Here is a 24,371-nt window from a genome sequence, read left to right as displayed (position 1 = left end):
TGAAGATGGTGGTGTTTTATTGCAGTGTGTGTTTGTATATCTGTTCTTTGAGTCTCTGGGGAGGAGGAAATAGGTCATATATTTTTACTATGTTCTACATTGTAGAATAGTAGTGAAGATATCACAACTATGAAATAACACATGGAATCATGTAGAAACCAAAAAGTTCTTAAACAAATCAAAATGTATTTTAGATTATTCAAAGTAGCCACCGTTTGCCTTGATGACAGCTTTGCACACTCTTGGCATTCTCTCAACCAGCTTCACCTGGAAGGCTTTTCCAAAAGTGTTTGAGTTCCCACATATGCTGAGCACTTGTTGGCTGCTTTTTCTTCACTCTGCATTCCAATTCACCACAAACCATCTCAATTGGGTTGAGGTTGGGAGATTGTGGAGGCCAGGTCATCTGATGCAGCACTCCATCATTCTCCTTCCTGGTCAAATAGCCCTTACACAGCCTGGAGGTGTGTTGGGTCATTGTCCTGTTGAAAAATCAATGATAGTCCCACTAAGCACAAACCAGATGGGATGGTGTATCGCTGCAGAACGCTGTGGTAGCCATGTTGGTTAAGTGTGCCTTGAATTCAAAGTAAATCACTGACAGTGTCACCAGCAAAGCACCCCCACACCTTCACACCTCCTCCATGCTTCACGGTGGGAACCACACATGCAGAGATCATCTGTTCACCTAATCTGCATCACACAAAGATAGAGCGGTTGGAAACAAAAATCTCAAATTTGGACTCATCAACCCAAAGGACAGATTTCCACCGGTCTAATGTCCATTGCTCGTGTTTCTTGGCCCAAGCATGTCTCTTCTTATTATTGGTGACCTTTAGTAGTGGTTTCTTTGCAGCAATTCGACCATGAAGGCCGGATTCATGCAGTCTCCTCTGAACAGTTTATGTTGAGATGTGTCTGTTACTTGAACTCTGTGAAGCATTAATTTGGGCTGCATTTTCTGTGGCTGGTAACTCTAATGAACTTATACTCTGCAGCAGAGGTAACTCTGAGTCTTCCTTTCCTGGGGCGGTCCTCATGAGAGCCAGTTTCCTTACAGCGCTTGATGGGTTTAGCGATTGCACTTGAAGAACTTTTCAAAGTTCTTGAAATTTTCCGCATTGACTGACCTTCATGTCTTAAAATAATAATGGACTGTCATTTCTCCATGCTTATTTGAGCTGTTCTTGCCATAATATGGACATGGTCTTTTACCAAATAGGGCTATCTTCTGTATACCACCCTACCTTGTCACAACACAACTGATTGGCTCAAACGCATTAAGAAGGAAAGAAATTCAACAAATTAACTTTTAGCAAGGCACACCTGTTAATTGAAATGCATTCCAGGAGACTACCTCATGATGGTGGTTGAGATTCTTCCAATGGCATTTAGGAGTACACCACATCAGTCACTGGCTTCATCAATAAGTGGATCGATGACGTTGTCCCCACAGTGACCGTACGTACATACCCCAACCAGAAGTAATTGATTACAGGCAACATCCGCACTGAACTAAAGGGTAGAGCTGCCACTTTCAAGGAGTGTGACTCTAACCCAGACGCTTATAAGAAACCCTGCTATGCCCTCCGATGAACCATCAAACAGGCAAAGCGTCAATACAGGACTAAGATTGAATCATACTACACCGGCTCCGATGCTCATCGGATGTGGCAGCGCTTGCAAACTATTACAAACTACAAAGGGAAGCACAGCCGCGAGCTGCCCAGTGACACGAGCCTACCAGATGAGCTAAATTATTTCTATGCTCGCTTCGAGGCTAGCAACACTGAAGCATGCATGAGAGCATCAGCTGTTCCAGACAACTGTGTGATCACGCTCTCCGTAGCTAATGTGAGTAAGACCTTTAAACAGGTCAACATTCACAAGGCCGCAGGGCCAGACGGATTACCAGGACGTGTACTCCGAGCATGTGCTGACCAACTGGCAAGTGTCTTCACTGACATTTTCAAGCTGTCCCTGATTGAGTCTGTAATACCAACATGTTTCAAGCAGACCACCATAGTGCCTGTGCCCAAGAACACTAAGGTAACCTGCCTAAATGACTACCGATTTCTGTAGCCATGAAGTGCTTTGAAAGGCTGGTCATTGCTTACATTGCTTACATCAACACCATTATCCCAGAAACCCTAGACCCACTCCAATTTGCATACCGCCTCAACGGATCCACAGATGACGCAATCTCTATTGCACTCCTCTCTGCCCTTTCCCACCTGGACAAAAGGAACACCTATATGAGAATGCTATTCATTGACTACAGCTCAGCGTTCAACACCATAATGCCCTCAAAGCTCATCAATAAGCTAAGGACCCTGGGACTAAACACCTCCCTCTGCAACTGGATCCTGGACTTCCTGACGGGCCGCCCCCCAGGTGGTAAGGGTAGGTAACAACACATCTGCCACTCTGATCCTCAACACAGGGCCCCCTCAGTGGTGCATGCTCAGTCCCCTCCTGTACTCCCTGTTCATCCTTGACTGCATGGTCAGGCATGACTCCAACACCATCATTAAGTTTGTAGACGACACAACAGTGGTAGGCCTGATCACTGACAATGATGAGACAGCCTACAGGGAGGAGATGAGAGGCCTGGCCGTGTGGTGCCAGGACAACAACCTCTCCCTCAACGTGATCAAGACAAAGGAGATGATTGTGGACTAAAGGAAAAGGAGGACCAAGCATGCTCCCATTCTCATCGACAGGGCTGTAGTGGAGCAGGTTGAGAGCTTCAAGTTCCTTGGCATCCACATCACCAACAAACTATCTTAACAGTTTCTATCCCCAAACCATATTTTACGCGCTGCTACTCTCTGTTTATTATTCATGCATAGTCACTTTACCTCTACCTACATGTACATATTACCTCAATTACCTTGACTAACCTGTGCCCCCGCACAATGACTCTGTACTGGTACCCCCTGTATATAGCCCCGCTACGGTTATTTTACTGCTGCTCTTTCATTTTTTTATGTTTTACTCATCTATTTTTTACTTAACACTTGTTTTTCTTAAAACTGCATTGTTGGTTAAGGGCTTGTAAGTAAGCATTTCACAAACTTGACTGGTACTGTATATATCTTTTGGGGGGGGTGGAATTTTCATTGTTGGACATAAAAGACAAAAAATACCAGAAAACCAGCTTCAAGTGATTTTAATTGTAGAAATCTGTACCTAAGTATTCCCACGCATAATAGAGAGACACGTGATCGTATACAAATGAAAGTAGGGTTTGAAATTATGTTTTAGTCAAACATTGTGTATTACAAATTCTTTGTAATCATGTGCCAGCCCCCAACCAACCGTTCCAGAAAAAATGGGCCAGCGGCTGAATGGAGTTGATGATCCCTGCTGTAGGTGGATGGGACATGATGTACTGAAGTTGCCCCCCACCAGGTGACAGCATTGCTTTTCAAATAATAATAGGACGTTACGCTATTTACCACTGCTGGCTCAGTTTATTTTTTAAATAACCACTGAACACGCTGATTGGAAGGTGTTTTTTCTGTAGAAAAACAAGATCTCAGTCTTAGGGTGTTTCCTTACCGATTCTGCGTTTGGTTAATGATGTTTGTCCGCCATGAGAAGCCTATTTCACTTCCTCAAAATCCCCATAATGAATGTAATATTACTCAAGAAATCTGTTTGACGTTTTTGTCTAGGATGTTTTAGTTGCGTGATTTTACATCTAACTGAAGTGTGTGGTGCAGTATTTCTCAAGTAAAGAAATGCAACACACGTCTTATGTAAACAAAGTCGGAGCTGCTGGGCAGGTCTGTCTCACTGTCTATGCTATTGGATAGAGAGCAATCACTGCAGTTGTTCACCCCATGTTAGTAGGCAAATGAAACTCGTCAAATCAAAACCCAACCTTCATTACCAGTTGTGACGCACGGATGTTCCACACTCAGTTTTAGACAAGACTGACTTTATGACCAAAATTATACTATTTACACTTTGTAGTGTAATAAAGATAATCTAACGTTTTACCTAATGATATATAAGGAGGGCATTTGCACAACATGTTTCACAACAGCACACAACAAAATTCCAGAGACATATTGAGCGACACAACTGATACCAATCACGACCACACCCAGAGGACAGATGGCTGACTTAAGCCCTAGCCACACGAACTGACCACTGGTGTAAAGAACAACATTCAATGAATATCGCAAGCACCCAGACACGAATTACCAGAAATACACACACACACACACACACACACACTTAGGTGTGTTGGACTCCGAGGACAAAGGACACTGCCAAGGGCCAATGGGAAGTCGACACCACCTGGAGAATGGACCGTCCCTCCACTCATCGACCAGTCAGGAGAGCGGACCTACTAGACTCAACGTCAACACACTGTCATTTCATTGTATAAATTGGATGTACACTATGTTTCGGGGCTCTCTTCTGCTAGTTCCCTATGCGCTAAACGAAGGAGTCCGTGCACGCTCAGCCAAATATCTGTGTCTCATAATAAACTGCCTTACTATAAACTGAATCCACCTGGTACAGCGTCTTGACTTGGTCTCCTTCTCAAGTAATTGATCATCAACAGTAGTCAATTTTGACACAGTGTTTCTGACTCATATCAATGCCACATAGGCCGTTTTCAAAGGGATGCGTTGCTTTTTAAAGGCAGTCGCTCCTTAATATCACCACTCCTTATTTGTTAAACACAAATAGCTCCAAACATACACAAAGTCACAAAGGGACTCGATTGTTTTGTGAAATACATCCTACTGAATTATTTCTTTTTTAAATAAATAAGCCGGTAATACATCCACTTATTGAGACAGACAGAACATGTTTATTTCAAACCAACACATATAGAGATGAATGTGAGATTATGGGAATCCTCACAGCCTTGTAATATGAAAAGGGCTATTTACCGGTACTGTACGAAAGAGGTTAAGTTTGAGCTGAGTTGCAGGGCTATATCAACCTGGATGGTGGAGTCTGTAGTGGAGATGGTGGTGCCAGGCAGAACACCCATTACTCATTGTACCTGGCTCAGCATTGTACCTGGAATCTAGCTCTCCCCTCCCCATCCAGTCTATCAATCCCATAGACCATAAACCTCCTAGGAACTCTTCCTCCTCCACACAGTTGTACTGCTGTACCAACGATTAAATCAAACACAAACAAGAATCATCCTCAGAAACATCACATAGCACCTGACCATCAGCCTTTCTGTATACATAGTTTGTGAGATGATAGGCCTATGAGTGAGTCATCAATAAATTATAGTGAGTCATCAACATATTATATTAAGGACATTACCATGCATTGATAAGTGTACCTGGCAAATGTCCCAGTATAGAGAAGTAACAACTCTGCTGTGGTTTTGGGTCAGTGATGTCCTTGCCGTTTTAGTGATGATGTAATAGAGCATTTCTCAAGGAGGGTCTAGGCCCCTTCCTTCCACATAAAGGTTTGCATTTCTTCAGAATTGCAGGCTGGTGAGGTAGGCCTATTCAGAAGAGTTTCTGTCTGTCAGTGAGTGTGGGTGTTCTCACAGAGACAGACAGACATAGAGAGAGAGGAGGAAGAGAGAAGGAGCGCATGTGGCAAATGCAGATGTCTTCTCCTGAGCATAATATTTGTAATCTATAAATTGAAAACATATTTCAACATCAGGAATATGCAGTCCAGTGGAGGCTGCTGAGGGGAGGACGGCTCATAATAATGGCTGGAACTGAGCTAATAGAATGGCATCAAACACCTGGAAACCATATGTTTGATGTTGTTGATACCGTATCACCAACCTCCTGTGATACAGTACCATATGTTTACAGAAGGACCACATGGATTTGTCACAACATGGCAGCAGCAGCAATCATTTTTGCGCATGCACTTGTCGATCATTAGGGCCAATAGCATGCATGCCCCATTAATTTATGCGCCTCCCTCCTCCTGGGGTATTTGAGTAGTGATTGGTGTTACTATCTGTCTTCTCCACCTACGTCACTGTCCTTTATAAAGTAATCTACTGAGTTTAAATCCGTGTCAGATTAGAGAATAGAGTTTTGGTGAAAAGTCAACGCATACATATAGTTAGTGGAACTTCAGGTTTTGGCGACACATCTCGGATTGGCATACATCCCCTGTATGCACACAGTTTAGGAGTTGCTTTTGAAAGTGAGTTGCGATTGCGGGTGACATCCAGTCACCACGGACGGCGCCTTATAAACAGACCGATTGGATGCCATACGCTCTTCCTTGAGAACAGTAGAGATTCCTGTTGACGGGTACCACTCGTGCTCAGCATCCCAAACTGAGTTTTCTTGGAAACTTCTAGCTAGTGAACAATCATTCTCACAAGCAACGGGTTGAATTGGTGAAATAAATAGCAGAAACGATGCCCAGCAAAAGCGAAGATAATCGGCCAAGACTCTGCCTGCTAGAGAAAGGGGACAATGGTTATGGGTTCCATCTCCACGGTGAGAAGGGTAAGACCGGGCAGTTCATACGGCTTGTGGAGCCCGACAGTCCGTCTGAAATTTCTGGGATTCGCGCGGGGGACCGATTAGTGTTCGTTAACGGGGAGAACGTGGAGAGCGAGAGCCATCAACAGGTTGTGTCCCGGATAAGAGCCACGGTGGGCCAGCTCGAACTCATTGTTGTCGACCAGGACACTGAGCAACTGTTGAAAAAACACAAGATGAAGTGTCTCAAAGAATATGTCACGGAGCGCATTCCTTTACCCAGCGACGACGAGTCAGAAAGCGAAGACGTTAAGGAGAACGGGACACCATGCGGGACACCGAGAGAATCCACACCCATCCCAGAAAATAACGGAGAGCTCCATGGCCACGTAGAGCTCCATAGCCATGTTGAGAAAAAGCTGAGCATCAACTCTGAGAAGGTGAGTGTGCCAAAGTGCAAAACCTGAATAATCAATGAAATTCTTATATGGGGTCATTGATGTAGCCTGGTGGTCACAGTAAGCTATATTCTGCAAATATACAATAGAGATTCAGTTACAGTTTGCGTAATAGTACCACTGACACTGTCCTAGGGATTTCAATTAAACGAATGAGATGGGTTTTTTTATTCATCCATGTATTCACCAGCAATGTAATTAGATTATTTTAACTTTTCAGTCTTCTGTTGTATAAGTGCACGGTGAAAATAACAATTTAATGGTCAGCTGCAAAGTCCAATATTCCCACTCTCTTCATTGTAGCAGTTTTGGCAGAGATAGCAGGTTGTAGGCGAGTCAGTTGGCTGCACATTTGTTGTGGGTGGTGGTGGGGGGGGTATGAGGGGGGGGCTTGGGGGGTATAAGAGAGGAAGGACAAACAGCCTGCTTCAGCCTCGAGTTCAAGTTAATTTGACAGTGATGCTGCACACCACACACATTTGGGGGAAAGGGCAACAACATTTTTGGTGTAGTTGTTCTGAGGTTTGATAAAAAACTGACACTTGACATTGGGGTTGAAGAGAAAGAATTTGAGCTTTACTGAAGCAGATGTCTTTGAACACACCACATCCAACATATTTCTGGTGTTTTTATGTTTTCATGACTCGCAATGTAATGCACCCACAATGGAGCACAAGAAACAAATCCAAATCCAATTCTTAGTCCTTGATTATGACCTCCCGTTGTCTATGAAAACAAATTAAGAGTTTCATTCCAAAATGCTATATATCCATTTTCAGACATTTTGGTAAATTAGCTTTTGTTGTTTAAATAACTTATGAAAGAGATTGGTGTGTTTTTTCACTATCTCATCATGTCATGAGGTTGTTCATTGACAGACATGTATTTAAAAAAAAATCTATAACTTCATGTGTTTATTTCAGAGGTATAAATAATCATGTTTTTTCTTTTTTAGCAAAACGCTATATATCCACATCACTCTCAGAGAAATACAAAATTAAAAGCTGACATTTCTTGAGTCAGTAATTATTCTACACCTGTCATGTCCTGACCAGTATTTAGGTATTATTTGTATTATATTTGGTCAGGGCGTGGCAGAGGTATGTTGTTTTTGTATGGTGTTTTTTTTTGTGTGTGGTTTAGAGGGGTGTGTTATTTATGTGTTCCTGGGTTTTGGGTGTATGTTTCTGAATTAGTATGTTCTAGGTTAGTTTTTCTATGTGTAGGTTTGGGTGCTGGACTCTCAATTGGAGGCAGGTGTTTCTAGTTGCCTCTGATTGGGAGTCCTATAAGTAGGTGTGTGTTTGGTTTGTCATTTGTGGGTAGTTACATTTTGCACTGCTAAGTATTATTGCTTTAGCCTGTGAAACTGTCCTTCGTCGTTCTTGGTTTCTTGTGTATGCTTCATTATATCTAATTAAAAGATGAGCATCCACATTCCTGCTGCGTATTGGTCCTCCCTTCAACACGGCAATACATGTGACAGAACTACCCACCACAACAGGACCAAGCAGCAGAGAAAGGATCAGCAGGTGGATTATTTGGACTATGATGAGAGATGGACTTGGGAAGAGATTCTGGACGGGGCTGGACCTTGGCACCAGGCTGGGGAATACCGTCGCCCACGGGAAGAGATCGAGGAAGCGAAGGCTGAGAGGCGGCGATATGAGGCCATGAACGCGCGGATGGAGAAGCACGAGAGGCACCCCCAATATTTTTTTTGGGGGGGGCACACGGGTAGATTGGCTAGGCCAAGGAAAAGCCATAAGCCAGCTACCCGTGCTTACATGGAGAAGTTTGTCTCCGAAGTTTGGAGAAGTGCGCACGATCTCGCCCATACGCTCGCACAGTCCCGTGCGAGCTATTCCAGCCCCTTGCAGATACGCTGCTAGAGTGGGCATCCAGCCTGGTAGGAGGATGCCTGCGCAGCGCGTCTGGTCGCCGGTACGCCTCCTAGGACCAGGCTACCCTACGCCCGCTCTACGCACGGTAACTATCAAGCCCCTGCACAGCCCAGTTTGCCCTGTACTAGGACCCCGCTCGTACAGGGCTGCTAGTTCCACCCAGCCAGGACGGGTTGTGCAGGAGGTGCGAGCAAGACCACCTGTGCGCCTCCATGGCCCAGTCTTTCCAGTTCCCGCCTCTCGTGCTGACCCGGAAGTGCGTACCTCCAGTCTGGCACGACCAGTACCAGCCCCACACACCAAGCTTCCAGTGCGTCAGTCCAGCCTCGAGAGTTCGGAGACTGTGCCCCGTCCAGAGGATCCGACACCAGTGTGCAGTCCAGAGTATCCGGCACCATTGTGCAGTCCAGAGTATCCGGCACCATTGTGCAGTCCAGAGTATCCGGCACCAGTGTGCAGTCCAGAGTATCCGGCACCAGTGTGCAGTCCAGAGTATCCGGCACCAGTGTGCAGTCCAGAGTATCCGGCAACAGTGTGCAGTCTAGAGTATCCGGCAACAGTGTCTAGTCCGGAACCGAGGGAGCCTGCCTGTGACCCGGAACCGGGGGAGTCTGCCTGTGACCCGGAACCGAGGGAGTCTGCCTGTGACCCGGAACCGAAGGAATCTGCCTGTGACCCGGAACCGAGGGAGTCTGCCTGTGACCCGGAACCGAGGGAGTCTGCCTGTGACCCGGAACCGAAGGGGTCTGCCTGTGACCCGGAACGGAAGGGGTCTGCCTGTGACCCGGAACGGAAGGGGTCTGCCTGCGACCCGGAACGGAAGGGGTCTGCCTGCGACCCGGAACCGAAGGGGTCTGCCTGCGACCCGGAACCGAAGGGGTCTGCCTGCGACCCGGAACCAAGGGAGTCGATCAGCAACCCGGAACTGAGTAAGTCTGTTGACAATCCGGAGCTAAATATGATTAACTGTGTATCGAATGAGTCTGCCTACAGTGTGGAACGGAAGAGGTCTGCCTACGATTCGGAACGATGGGAGTCTGCCTATGGCCCGAAACTGAGCAAGTCTGTCTGCAGTCTGGAGGGCAGTAGGCCTGAGCCGGAGCCACCTCCAGTTTAGGTGGGTTGGGGAGGGGGGGTGTAGCACAGGTGCCGTCGTTGACGGCAGCCACCCTCCCTTCCCTCCCTTTAGTTTAGGGGTTTCTTTTTTTTTGTTGGTTTGTCTTTGTTTAGGTGCATTCAGTGTATGCACCTTTAGGGGGGGGTAATGTCACGTCCTGACCAGTATTTAGGTATTATTTGTATTATATTTGGTCAGGGCGTGGCAGAGGTATGTTGTTTTTGTATGGTGTTTTTTTTTGTGTGTGGTTTAGAGGGGTGTGTTATTTATGTGTTCCTGGGTTTTGGGTGTATGTTTCTGAATTAGTATGTTCTAGGTTAGTTTTTCTATGTGTAGGTTTGGGTGCTGGACTCTCAATTGGAGGCAGGTGTTTCTAGTTGCCTCTGATTGGGAGTCCTATAAGTAGGTGTGTGTTTGGTTTGTCATTTGTGGGTAGTTACATTTTGCACTGCTAAGTATTATTGCTTTAGCCTGTGAAACTGTCCTTCGTCGTTCTTGTTTTTTTGTGTATGCTTCATTATATCTAATTAAAAGATGAGCATCCACATTCCTGCTGCGTATTGGTCCTCCCTTCAACTCGGCAATACATGTGACAACACCTTTGTTATGGCAAGCCTAAATAAGTTCAGGCGTAAACATTTGCTTAACAAGTCACCTAATAAGTTGCATGGACTCAAATACTAGTGTTAAACATTATTTTAGAATACTACCTCATCTCTGTACCCCACACATACAAGTAGTGTAAGGTTCCTCAGTCGAGCTGTCACGTCCTGACCAGTGAAGGGGTTATTTGTTATTATAGTTTGGTCAGGACGTGGCAGGGGGTATTTGTTTTATATGGTTCGGGGTGTGTGATTATGTAGAGGGGTGTTTGATTTATGTATACCGGGGTTTTGGTTTAGTTCTATATTGTATATTTCTATGTCGAGTCTAGGGTGTTTATTTCTATGTTTAGGTATTTGGGATTGGGGCCTTCAATTGGAGGCAGCTGGTTATTGTTGCCTCTGATTGAAAGTCCTATAATTAGGAGTATGTTTGTTTTGGCAATTGTGGGAGGTTGTTCTTAGCACTGCTTTATTTAGCCTGGAAGACTGTTAGTTCGTTTGTTTCTTGTTTTGTTTATTTAAGTGTTCACTAATAAAATTAAGATGAGCACTTGACCCGCTGTGCCTTGGTCCACTTACTACGACGAACGTGACAGAACCTCCCACCTCCAACGGACCAAGCAGCGGAGAAAGGAGCAGCAGGTGGACTATAAGGAGTACTGGACTTGGGAAGACATCTTGGAGGGTAAAGGATCCTACACATGGGAGGAGATCCAGGCTGGAAGTAATCGCCTCCCATGGAGACAGGTGGAAATAGCGAGGGAGGAACAGCGAAGGTGGAGTGAAGACTGGGATTATTAAATGGGAACACGGCTGGCAAGGAAGCCGGAGAGGCAGCCCCCCCCCCAACAAAAATTGGGGGGCACACGGGTAGTTTGGCTAGGGCAGGCAGTAGACCTGAGCCAACTATCCGTGATTATTATGGGGAACAGAGGATCAGAGGAGCACCGTACTATGCGGAAGTGCGCACGATCTCGCCTATGAGCACGAACAGTCCGGTGAAAATGATTCCAGCCCCTCGCAAGTGCCATACTCGAGTGAGCACTCAGGCCGTAGGGGTTGTATGCTCCAGACCGCCAGTAATGCTTCACGGCCCAGTGTATCCTGTTCCCGCTCCTCGCACTAGCCCTGAGAAGCGTGTCTCCAGTCTGATACCTACAGTACCAGCACCACGCACCAGGCTTCCAGTGCGTCAGCCCAGTCCCGAGCTTCCGACGACAGTACCTCGTCCAGAGTGTCCGGCAACAGTGCTTCGTCCAGAGCTTCCGGCGACAGTGCCCCGTAAAGAGACGGCCCACTGTCCGGAACCGAGTGAGACGGCCCACTGTCCGGAACCGAGTGAGACGGCCCACAGTCCGGTACCGAGTGAGAGGGCCTACAGTCCGGAACCGAGTGAGAGGGCCTACAGTCCGGAGCTCCCAGAGTCGGCCTACAGTCCGGAGCTCCCAGAGTACAGTCCAGGGTCTACAGTGACATGCTTCAAGCCAAGGTATTCAGTAGGGGTGGACTGGTCAGGTGGGGGACTAAGGCCTGAGCCTAAGCCACCTCCACTGTAGGAGGTTTGGGGAGGGGGGGTGTAGCACGGGAGCCGTCGGTGACGGCAGCCACCCTCCCTTCCCTCCCTTTAGTTTAGGGGTTTATTTTTGTAGATATTTTTGGTTGTTAGGTGCATCCGGTGTCTGCACCTTTTTGGGGGGGGTACTGTCACGTCCTGACCAGTAAAGGGGTTATTTGTTATTATAGTTTGGTCAGGACGTGGCAGGAGGTATTTGTTTTATATGGTTCGGGGTGTGTGTTTATGTAGAGGGGTGTTTGATGTATTCCGGGGTTTTGGTTTAGTTCTATATTGTATATTTCTATGTCGAGTCTAGGGTGTTTATTTCTATGTTTAGGTATTTGGGATTGGGGCCTTCAATTGGAGGCAGCTGGTTATTGTTGCCTCTGATTGAAGGTCCTATAATTAGGAGTATGTTTGTTTTGGGAATTGTGGGAGGTTGTTCTTAGCACTGCTTTATTTAGCCTGCAAGACTGTTAGTTCGTTTCTTGTTTTGTTTATTTAAGTGTTCACTAATAAAATTAAGATGAGCACTCGACCCGCTGCGCCTTGGTCCACTTACTACGACGACCGTGACACGAGCAGTGAATTTCAAACACAGATTCAACCACAAAGACCAGGGAGGTATTCCAATGCCTCGCAAAGAAGGGCACCTATTGGTAAAAAATGTAAAAGCAGACATTGAATATCCCTTTGAGCATTGTGAAGTTACAATGTTGAAGTTACATGTTGGATGGTGTATCAATACACCCAGTCACTAAAACGATACAGGCATCCTTCCTAACTCAGTTGCCAGAAAGGAAGGAAACCACTCAGGGATTTCACCAGGAGGGCAATGGTAACTTTAAACAGTTACAGAGTTGAATGGCTGTGATTGCAGAAAACGGTGGATGGATCAGAAACATTGTAGTTATTCCACAATACTAACCCAATGGACAGAGTGAAAAGAAGAAACCCTTTACAGAATAACAATTTTCCAAAACATACATCCGGTTTGCAACAAGGCACTAAAGTAATACTGCAAAAAATGTGGCAAAGCAACTTTTTTTCCTCAATACAAACTGTTATGTTTGGAGCAAATCCAATACAACACATTACTGAGTACCACTTTCCATATTTTCAAGCATAGTGGTGGCTGCATCATGTTATGGGTATGCTTGTAATCGTTAAGGACTGGGTAGTTTTTCAGGATAAAAAAAGAAAGGGAATGGAGAGAAGCACAGGAAAAATCCTGGAGGAAAAGTTGTTCTGTCTGCTTTCCACCAGACACTGGGAGATTAATTCACATTTTAGCAGGACGAGGCCAGATCTACAAGGCCAGATCTACACTGGAATTGTTTACCAAGAAGACAGTGAATGATCCTGAGTGGCTTAAATCCTGAGTTACTTAAATCTGCTTGAAAATCTATGGCAAGACCTGACAATGGTTGTTTAGCAATGATCAACAATCATTGAGCTTGAAGAATTTTTAAAATAATGGGCCAATGTTACACAATCCAGGTGTGGAAAGCTCTTAGAGACTTACCCAGAAAGACTGACAGCTGTAATCGCTGACAAAGGTGATTCTAGCATGTATCGACTCAGTGGTTTTAATACTTATCTAATGAAGATATATTCTTGTTTTATTTTTCATATTTTATTTGTACAAATGTTAGGATTTTTCTTCCACTTTGACAGAGTATTTTGTGTAGATCGTTGACAAAAAAAAGACAATTCAATCAATTTTAATACCATTCTGTAACACAACAAAATGTGGAAAAAGTCAAGGGGTGTGAATTCTTTCAGAAGGCACTATATCACAGTCAAATACACAGTTTACAAACATTCCAACTAAACAATGGATATATAGCGTTTTTCAACAGCCGTTTCTAACTTTATTTGTTCTTTAAAGGGACTACATTTAGTCTTCACGTCCTCTTAATACCCTCTAGCTAACAGCATGCACATGACGTGGGTTCATTCAAACATTGAAGAAAAGAGGGGCACTCCAAAACATCTGTGCCCCCCGCCGTGTCCCGGATGTTTACCCCTGGGGCTCTCCCAGCCCCTCTCAGCCCCTCTCTCTGGTTCCTCTATTGCTGTGAAGTAATAACCCAGACGTATTCACTGACACTGCACTGTCTGTTTGGGTCTTTGTGTTCCAATGTGGCGCTCCGAGTGAATCTCACTGCTGAGTGATTTGCTACCATAACAATCTAAACAACAGTCTCACTACCATACCCTGCAGTGCCCAGCCATGACCAGCCCACTCATGTGTTGGACAGGATGCAGCCAGCCAGACACATGTGCAGCATCTTATGGGCTGCTCGAGGGGCATCCTCAATATCCTGTGTATACTATGTGTACATGTACCGGATACAGTTGACATGTTTGTGACTTAAACTCCTCCAGCATTACACTTCCAATAAAGTATTAACCCACTGTGTTCTCATTCAATTAATCAATATTAAGAGCAGGATTTCCAACAGGGTTTAATCTCTGAACTTGCAGGGAAGGTAATGGGGGTCATCGAAGAAACCTTATGAGAACCCTGTTTCCCTCACCCTTAACTTCCATGTTTCGTCCCAATATCCAAAAACACAGCAAATCCACCCCACCTATAGGCCCTGCTGTGTCCTGGCTGTAACTCTGTGTCTGCAGGGTAGTTAAATGCTGCGTCTGCCTCATCTCTTATCAGTGCTGTGTTTTAACACTACAAGGCAGAGGCCCAGGCAAGGGCCCAGTGACAGACATTACTGTGGAAGGTAGAGGACAGCAATACTGTTGTGCAATGTTGAACAATCTATCAGATCCCCTTAACAGCTGAACATGTTTCAGTACATCAGACCACAATATCACATTAGTTAACCTTATAGACTAGAGCAATTGAAGCTCATGGAAACAATGTACTGTGTATTAATGTACATGTAAATGTATTACTGTAAATGGCCCTCACTTGTATAGCATCTACAGGTCCTGGAAAAGTACTCAAGCACCATAGAAAAACAGCCGCAGTTATGTTGTTTGTCTTAGTAATACACACCGATTGTTCCTCTGTTTACTTTGTAACTCACCCAGACCTAATGGAGTTGTGGTATTATAGTTAACGCTGGTACGCACATCAGAAGGAAGTGTTACATGAACAAACCAGCCCACTTTGTACCGCTCATATTTCATTGGTTGGATTGTAGTTTTCATGTTGGACGTTTAATGTTTCCTTGGTTTCTAGTGTGTTTGCTTGCTTTCTAAATGAAATAGTTAGAGAGAATACATTACTTGACAGTTTAAAGGCCCAGTGCAGGCAAAAATGTGATTTTACTCTGTTTTATTTATATTTACACACTATGATTTTGGAATAATACTGTGTATTTGTGAAAATGATGATAATGCCCTTTTAGTGTAAGAGCTGGTTAAAAAGACCACCTGAAATGTCTGCCTGTTTTGGTGGGATGGAGTTTTGGCCTTCCTGGTGACATCACCAGATGGTAAATGAGTTAATATACCAATAAGAAAGAGAGGTCTAATCCTCTCTGTCAATAACAGCTAGATTTGAGCTGTTATTGACAGCATTCCGAGCTTGTGAAATTGCTCTTTGCTAAGAAGCTATTTTTGTTTGTATTCAATTAAAACGGTGAATAATAATCACAGTAAGTTACTTCATTGTTACACAGAAATGATTTAATATTGAGATATAAACCGTTGCACTGGACCTTTAAAGAAACTCAACTTACTGCTTTAATGCGTGAAGGTTGAGAAGATGATAAGTGGTAAGCCTATATACTGGAACACTGGCAGTGACACAACTCAGGCTTAGACCATTATTACTATGTTCCAGGAATGTTCTGCCTGCATCCTGTCCGGCATTCCTCTACCCTGGCCCATGCAGTCAGTGTGACATTACACACACACACACACACACACACACGGCCTGGGTAGTGAATACACAGCATGTTGGTTTAGCAGTCTCACTGACGTCTTTAGCAACTGCCTGTCCCTGTCTTTGAAGAAAAACAAAAGAGGGGACCAAGAGGAACGCCCTCTCTGGAAACCAAGGAGGAGTTGCCTTGGTTACACTGATGTGGTGTGTGCTATCCATGTTGAGTGTTGGTCTGTGTGTGTGAGAGGCAAAGTGAGAAACAGGGGTGTGAAGCAATGGAGAGGAGGAAAGTAGAGATGGAACGTTTTGAATGCAATCAGGAATTGCAGTCTTCTCTGTTGTTAGAAACCAAGGACAGAGATAATCTTTCCAGCACTCTGAGTTTGATTGTCTATTCCTTATCTGATAGCCATTTAAGTGGCCACTGCACACACAACAAGCCATTGGATTCAAAGGGCTTTCTCTGTTTTCCCTGCAGTAAAATATAACTCCCATTGTAAAATGCAGTGGAGTGGAGAGGGATGCAGTAAACCAGCACACAAGTCACAACAGGTTATATTTTGGCTGCCCTTATTACACCGTTAATAGATTTAGGTGCCTCTTGTCATACTGGCTGGATCCTATGGGATCTGTCATTAAAGCCACTCTAAACATCTGATAAAATATGAAAATAAGGGTGTGATGCATGCCTTGAGTTGAGCCTCTAAGTTTATTTTCTATCCACAGTATCTATCTTATCTGTTTGTGTTGTTATTGTTTTGTGTGCGTGAGGTGCCTAATTCCCTCCATTTGCTTTTGAGGAAAGCCCACATCACCCAAGGCTTTGGTCCGTTGAGATTCCACTGGGAGACCGAGGAGGATGCCAGCCAGCCAGTCAGCTTGGTGTTTCTGGAGTCCTTATGAATGACTGCCTGATTACATAAGCCTGTTTTTAAAGGCAAATTACAGGAGAGAAAGAGTCCTCCGTGTGTCAGATGAAATCAACTGTGACTAGTAGGCTGAGTTGTGCTGTTCAGGGAGGGGCGGTTGTGTGTGTTCCATGTCTTGGAGGAAGTCTGTAGAGAACAGTAGCATAGAGACTTTGCCTGGAGAGCAGCAACATGCAGACAGGCCTGTAGGCATATGCCAGTTGGCTGTCTGTTTCTACCAGATACCAAGCCTGTAATCTACTCATTCATATAAAAGCTGCTTATTAAAGAGCATGGATCAACCACTGACACACCCACTGCCTCTAGGCTTTTTGGCCCTTGTGGTGTGCCATAGTGGGGAGAGGCTTTTGTTATAGCAAAACATGGTTCCTCCGGCATAGGAATATTCCACTTTAGTGACTGTGTAGGAGGATTCTCTCTCTATATTGTTATTTCTCCCACAGAATGGAGTGCGTGGGTTGACAATGGCTTTAACTAAATGGTTTAACCTGGTGACCGAGGAGCAAGCAACTCGTAAAGATATTTGAAACCAGAGCTTTTCTTTAAGCATTCCTGGTGGATTATTTAGTGGGTTTATTATTGACCTATAGTGGGTAATAGTTTATTTACTGGGTAGTTATGTATTTCAGACCAAGTCTCTGGGTGTACCTCACCATGTTCAAGTGACGACACAAAGCCTGACATGATTTATGTTAGCTTTACCAACTACAAGCCACAATGGCTGTTCAATATCATTGTCCTATGCCATTTAAAGAAAATATGTCAACTCTTCATGAGCTTCTCTAATGACGGTAGGCCGTCATTGTAAAATAAGAATTTGTTCTTAACCGACTTGACTGATTTGCTTAGTAGTAACTGAAAGGTTGGGAGATTGAATCCCCGAGCTCACAAGGTAAAAATCTGTCTTTCTGCCCCTGAACAAGGCAGTTAACCCACTGTTCCTAGGCCGTCATTGAAAATAAGAATTTGTTCTTAACTGACTTGCCTAGTTAAATAAAAGGTTAAATAAAATAAAAATACATATTTTAGGAAACGGGCAGCCACACCTTAGTTTGTGACTCGTTCTTTAAATCTCATTGGCGTAGCTTGCTTCTGTGGGAATCTTTTCCTGGGGCCTTGGCCAGCACATAGACTCCAGAAAGCTTAGGCTGGTTTCCTGTCATTGTTGCTGGAGGTAGAGAGAGTCAGGCAGACCCCCTCATCCCCCTCCCCCTCTTCTGCTCTCTCCACAGTGGGTTGCCTCTACTGGTCACAATGAAAACTCCTAGTCTTTATTGCTGTAATTTCTCTACAATTACTACAGTCTACAGCCCTTTAACTCAACTCTGGACCTCAAACCAGTTCCACTGATTGTTTTTCAATAGTTCTAATCAGAGACTGATTTAGACCTGGGACACCAGGTGTGTGCAATTAATGATCAGGTAGAACTGAAAACCAGCAGGTTCCGGACCTCATAGGGTAAGAGTTGCGTACCCCTGGTCTACAGTATACACACAGTAAAGTGTTGTTCAAACTAATAGGATAGCATGCTAGTGGATAACATGCTAACTAACGTGGGCTGTTTAAGTCAACGTCAAACCTCTTACTGTAGTTGATGGCATTCCTTGTAACTTTGGTCAAATCTGGTAGACTAGAGCAGTGTTTCCCAACTCCAGTCCTCCATTATCTCTAACAGTACACTTTTTTATTGTAGCCCAGACATGCACACCTGATTCAGCTTGTCAACTAATCATCAAGCCCTCAATGAGCTGAATCAGGTGTTTGTCTGGGCTAACAACAAAAATGTATTCTGTTGGGGGTACATTTAGATTTTAGCAGACACTCTTATCCAGAGCGACTTACAGTAGTGAATGCATACATTTCATATGTTTTTAATTGTTTGTACTGGTTCCCCGTGGGAATTGAACCCACAACCCTGGCGTTGCAAACACCATGCTATACCAACTGAGCCACACAGGACTATGGTACTGGAGAACTACAGTATATCATTTATATAGCCCGATTACCCCATTGTTTTTGATGTGTGGTCGCGTGTATGGCGTCTGTGTTCATGTGTATTTGCTCAATCACGTGTGTCTGTGTATGTGAATGTGTGTGTGTGTGAGAATGTTTGGGAGTCACCCTTTCCTTCCCTCCTCTTTGTTGAGCAGTGTGTTCCAGAGGAAATGGTCAACATGACAAGACAGACAGGGTGGAGGTCTAAACACAGGGTCACAGGATTCATTGTGTTTCAATAGAAGGATCCATTTATGTGTGTGAGTGTGAGTGTGTGTGAGTGTGAGTGTGTGTGTGAGTGTGTGTGTGTGAGTGTGTGTGTGTGTGTGTGTGTGTTTGTAGAGGGTAAGAGTTCAGCAGCTTGTGAGTGTATTATGTAACTAACTCTGTCTTACCCACCCCCTCTAGGCTCTACGGTCAGTCCTGTACATCTGCTTCTCTAATAAGGGTTTAGTTGTATCATACAGACTCTGTGATTTTGGCCTTAGATCTACTGCACACAATAGTAGCCAATAATTGTAGGCATCACATGGACAGAGAGGTGTATTGGAAGTCCCTCACTGCAGGTCACTGGACTTCCTGCTCTGCTCAGTGTGTTCTGTCTCCAGTCTTGTCTGGGGCCCAGGGTGGAGCTCTGGCCATACATTCACACCCACCATGGCCCTCTTCCTGAGACCCAGTGGCTTTTTCTGAGGAGCGGTGTGTGTGTGTGTGTGTGTGTGTGTGTGTGTGTGTGTGTGTGTGTGTGTGTGTGTGTGTGTGTGTGTGTGTGTGTGTGTGTGTGTGTGTGAGAGTGGATGGTAGTGGGTTTGTAGTGAAGTGAATGAGTGACTCTGGCCCAAAACAGCAGCACCACCGTCTCTCCTACAGTTAGGGAAGTGGACGTGGACCCCACGAGGAAGTGGACCCCACGAAGTGGACCCCACGAGGGGGAGGGGAGCCCCCTGGGATGCAAGAGGGGAGAATGCCACATTCCATTTCTCATTCCATACCCCTCAGGGTTCATAACCCCTCCTTGACAATGAGAGAAAGGGCCGCACCCTCCAAGGATAGGGGTGGGGGGGGGGGGGGGGAACACTCTGGTACCCTGAAATAGACTCTCTGTCACCCGCGCCCAGCGATGACACCACAGAGTAGGACCAGGACAGACTATACAACACACACAGGCATAGTGGTTATACTGTGTGTGTTCTGTCTGAAAGGGATTCTATGGAGTTACGAAAGGCCAGGGGTATAATATATTCTACAATCGTGGGTGTATGATGTTGGTTTCTGCAGTGTTGGTGAGCTTGGTTATGTTATCAAAGCTGACTACAGTCTGACAGCAAAGTGTGAGCAAAAGATGTCACAACGTTCTCTTTCACTTATTCATCCCTCTCATCCTTTCCTAGCCCTTTTCCTCTCCCCTCTGAGCTAGCAGTGTGATCTAATCTTCATCACTGTCTCTGTCAATCTGTGCAGTGACAGGCTCTCTGGGGCTGGGCTCAGTTGGATGTGGGAGACATTTTGTGTGCCTGCAACTCGTTGGGTGGAGGTCAGAGACAGGAAGCATGGCCTCACAGATAAACCATGTTGACTCCTCAGGCCTGGTGCCTGATAGGGTAGGACTAACACACTGATACTAACACACTGACAGAGAGACATAGGGATGGAGGAGGGACAGCTGCTTTGGAAAAGTGTGTCCTGAGAAGAGACAGAACTAGAGAACTGAATGAAAAGGTGGTCTGGGGATGCTGTGCACTTCAGTACCCAATCAGGGCACACCCACCCATTAGTGTTAAAATATCAACATGGGCATCCTCCATAATTCTTGTGATTGACAATGGTCTACTATTTTTTGTGAACCCGCTACGAGTGACTTGTAATTCGAACCTTTGGCAGAGCCATCCCATAGGTGCCCAGTCTGTTCCAACTTCAAATGGAGGTGGACAGTAGCAGAGGTGGAAAATGTACCCAATTGTCATACTTGAGTAAAAGTAAAAATACCTTAATAGAAAATGACTCAAGTGAAAGTCACCCAGTAAAATACTACTTGAATAAAAGTCTAAAAGTATTTGGTTTTAAGTATGTGTAAATGTAATTGCTAAAATACACTTTTTTAAGTATCAAAAGTAAAAGTATGAATCATTTATAATTCCTTATATTAAGCAAACCAGACATCACAATTTACCCAACATTTATTTATGTATAGCCAGGGGCACGCGCTAACACTCAGACATAATTTACAAACAAAGCATTTGTGTTTAGTGAGTCTGTCAGATCAGCGGCAGTAGGGATGACCAGGGATATTCTCTGTTTAGTGAGTCTGTCAGATCAGCGGCAGTAGGGATGACCAGGGATATTCTCTGTTTAGTGAGTCTGTCAGATCAGCGGCAGTAGGGATGACCAGGGATGTTCTCTTGATAAGTGTGTGAGTTGGACATTTTTTTCTGTCCTGTAAAGCATTCAAAATGTAACAAGTACTTTTGGGTGTCAAAGAAAATGTATGGAGTAAAAAGTACATTATTTTCTTTAGGAATGTAGTGAAGTAAAAGTTGTCAAAAATATAAATACCCCCCCAAAAATACTTAAGTACTACTGTAAAGTGTTTTTACTTAAGTACTTTACTTAAGTACTTTACACCACTGGACAGTAGGGTGCATTGTTCACCCCTGCCACACTGACTGAAAAACCAGGTTTACAACAGTGAGTCTGTCAGTCAGACACTTATTAACTCTCTCCCCTATAGGGGGTTGAAAGGGTCACTAAACTAAGCTCTTGTCAAAATTACACATGACAATCACGAGGCTAAGGATTTGTCCTATTCCACTGAGTAACCATGGAGCTTTTGACTTTGCCATCTCTGAGGTTATTCTTTCACCTGATCAAGGGGTGTTGCGCAGCTTTCTACCACTTATTAAAACCCCAGGAGTTAGAGACCTGTTTAAAAGTTGCTGTGATAGCAGGCAGCAGCAGTGGACTGACTGCATGTCAGATCTATTGTATATAGAGGCCGGCTGAGTGCTTGCGGAATGCCTGGGTTGATGATTTGCGGGGCGCGTGGCAGAGGAGGGTGCCTAGACTTTGGACATTATCGATGGCACAAAATGCAGCCATGTGCAGCATGGAAAACTCTGCGAGAGCCAATGCCTATCAGGCAGAGCAAGACACATTCTCTGTCCATTACAGCTGCAGTAGAATATCTCTTGTATGATGTTATATGAATTACAAACTGGGTGGTTCAAACCCTGAATGCTTATTGGCTGGAAGCTGTGGTGTATCGGACCGTATACCAAGGGTATGACAAATAATTGCAATAATTACGTTGGTAACCAGTTTTATAATAGCAATAAGGCACCTCAGGTTTTTGTGATATATTGCCAATATGCCATGGCTAAGGGCTGTATCCAGGCACTCTGCGTTGCGTCGTGCTTAAGAACAGCCCTTAGCCGTAGTATATTGGCCATATACCACACCCCCTCGGGCCTTACTGCTTAAGAATAACATGATTTAACATGAGTCTTTTTCCTGGATGTTGCCCTGTAGTTGAGTCACTCAGAGACCCTGGCATTCTGTAGTAATAATGACACACGTTACCCGGCTACAGTATGATGATGTCCTGGTGAATACACAGTAGTTACACTTCAGTCCTCTACTGGCTTCACATGGGGAAAATATTAACCAGGCATCTGGCAGAGTGGCAGCCGCTGGCATGGTGTATGAAGCTGTTTTCAAGCTGGTGAGGTGGTGACTTTGACAGCTGCCTTAGTGTTCCATTAGAAAGGCCCTCTGTGTCAAATATGGTCAGGGGAAGAGAATGAGAGGATGGACGATGCAAATTGCCTGAGATCATTAACCTTTGAGATATTTTACTAGAGCTCATCATGGTGTTTTACAGCTCTCCACAGCAGATCAGGTTTTGATGGGATGCCATCTCTGCTGTCAATCATTGACTCAGGTGCTGAAGAGACAGTGAAGCTCTCTTGACAGGGGTTTAGGTAAATAGTAAATATGGGTTAATATCAGGTAAGTATGAACTGAAAAAGGCTACAAAAGAGTGAAATAAGTGTTATTCTTTTTTTCCAGGTGTGATTTTGGTTGGGTTGTACATCCCAGGTATAAACAAGGTCAGTCAGTTTTAGTGGCAGTTGTTTATCAGGAGTATGTTTGAGGTGTTGCAGCTACGTGGTGCCAGTTAAACAGAACTGTGGTGATACTGTACCTTATCTGGTATATACTGCTTCCTGAGGGGGTCATGTGTTATGGTGAACTGGGTTATATCATGCTCTGGGTGGGGGCTGTCAAATCTCTAACTTTCAGAAGAGATAGATTAAGAAAGAAGCATCACCAGCAGCTGCAGATAGGTGAGCATACCAGGCTTAATGATGCGGGTTAACAGTTGTGTGTAGATAAACTGTACTCTTAGAAAAAAGGGTTCCAAAAGGGTTCTTCAGTTGTCCCCAAAATAGAACCCGTTTTGGTTCCAGGTAGAACCCTTTTGGGTTCCATGTAGAACCCTCTGTGGGAAATGGTTCTACATGGAACCCAAAAGGGTTCTACCTGGAACTAAAAGGTTCTATCTAGTACCAAAAAGGGTTATCCTATGGGGACAGCCGAAGAACCCTTTTAGGTTCTAGATAGCACCTTTTTACGGGCTTGCTTGTTGGCGTGTGTGTTGGTTTGTTAGCATGTTCAGGCTGGTTAGTTAGTGTCTGCAGTAGGCCTACAGTGGTTTTCCGGCCCTCAGTAGAGTGTATGCAGACAAAATTCACATTCTACAGCACAACAGAAGAGTCATGTCTTAATTGTAAATCTAACAATGACTCAATAATCCATGCCTTCTGGGAATGCTATAAATCTGGAAGTTATGGGCAGAGTTAGAAAGTTGACCTTCATAAGTATTACCATGTAAATTTACTTTTAATCCATCTGTCTTCATATTTCAAGACATGGGGTATGGGGGGGTAGTGAGATATCCAATGGGTGGGACAATTCTCTTCTCATCTTGAAAAAACGTATATACTTAAAAACTGGAAATCAACCAATCCTCCATCGTTAAAACAATGGAAAGGTCAATTGCTTTATTATGTAAATGTTGAAAGTGCGTGGGCGACGAAGAGAAACAAGATGGTGCCGTTTGAGGCCATGAGAGGGATGCAGATGCTGGAGAAGGGGGTCTGAGCAGGTGGGTCTGGGTATGTGTGATGTCGTTGATGTTTGTGTATGTTTCGCTTTGTTAAAGAATTTATATAATAATCATACACATTTTTTTTGAGTGTCGGCAAACAGAGAGAAGTGTGTCTCGGCTTGAGGTTAGATGCAATTGAAAGCCCGGTACATAGCAGGAAGGAAGAAATGGGCTAAAGCAGAGGATGCTAAGTCTCATTCTCTCCAATGACCTACCTGCTCCAAAGGTCCCCTTCCTAGACTTGGACTGGATGACGATGATATGATGGCTGTTCTATTTTTGCATCAGGCCATAGTAAAACATCTGGCACAATTGGCAGTCAGGGAAAGCCTG

The 24,371-nt window shown here is 44.6% G+C and overlaps 1 protein-coding gene across 1 annotated transcript in view; it reads left to right on the top strand.

Moving 5' to 3' along the window:
• The first annotated feature begins 6,018 nt into the window (after positions 1-6,018).
• LOC106606975 (Na(+)/H(+) exchange regulatory cofactor NHE-RF1) overlaps positions 6,019-24,371 on the top strand; it is a 35,040-nt gene continuing 16,687 nt past the window's right edge. Inside the window, exon 1 of the mRNA XM_014203504.2 lies at positions 6,019-6,892. Coding sequence (XP_014058979.1) covers positions 6,386-6,892 — 507 coding nt within the window. The 5' untranslated portion in view covers positions 6,019-6,385. The remainder of the gene's footprint in view (positions 6,893-24,371) is intronic.

This window comes from Salmo salar, chromosome ssa06 (assembly GCF_905237065.1).
Source record: "Salmo salar chromosome ssa06, Ssal_v3.1, whole genome shotgun sequence".
Lineage (NCBI taxonomy): Eukaryota > Metazoa > Chordata > Actinopteri > Salmoniformes > Salmonidae > Salmo > Salmo salar.
The sequence above is the reverse complement of the archived record's forward strand: the minus strand, read 5'-3'. Positions and strand labels throughout refer to the sequence as shown.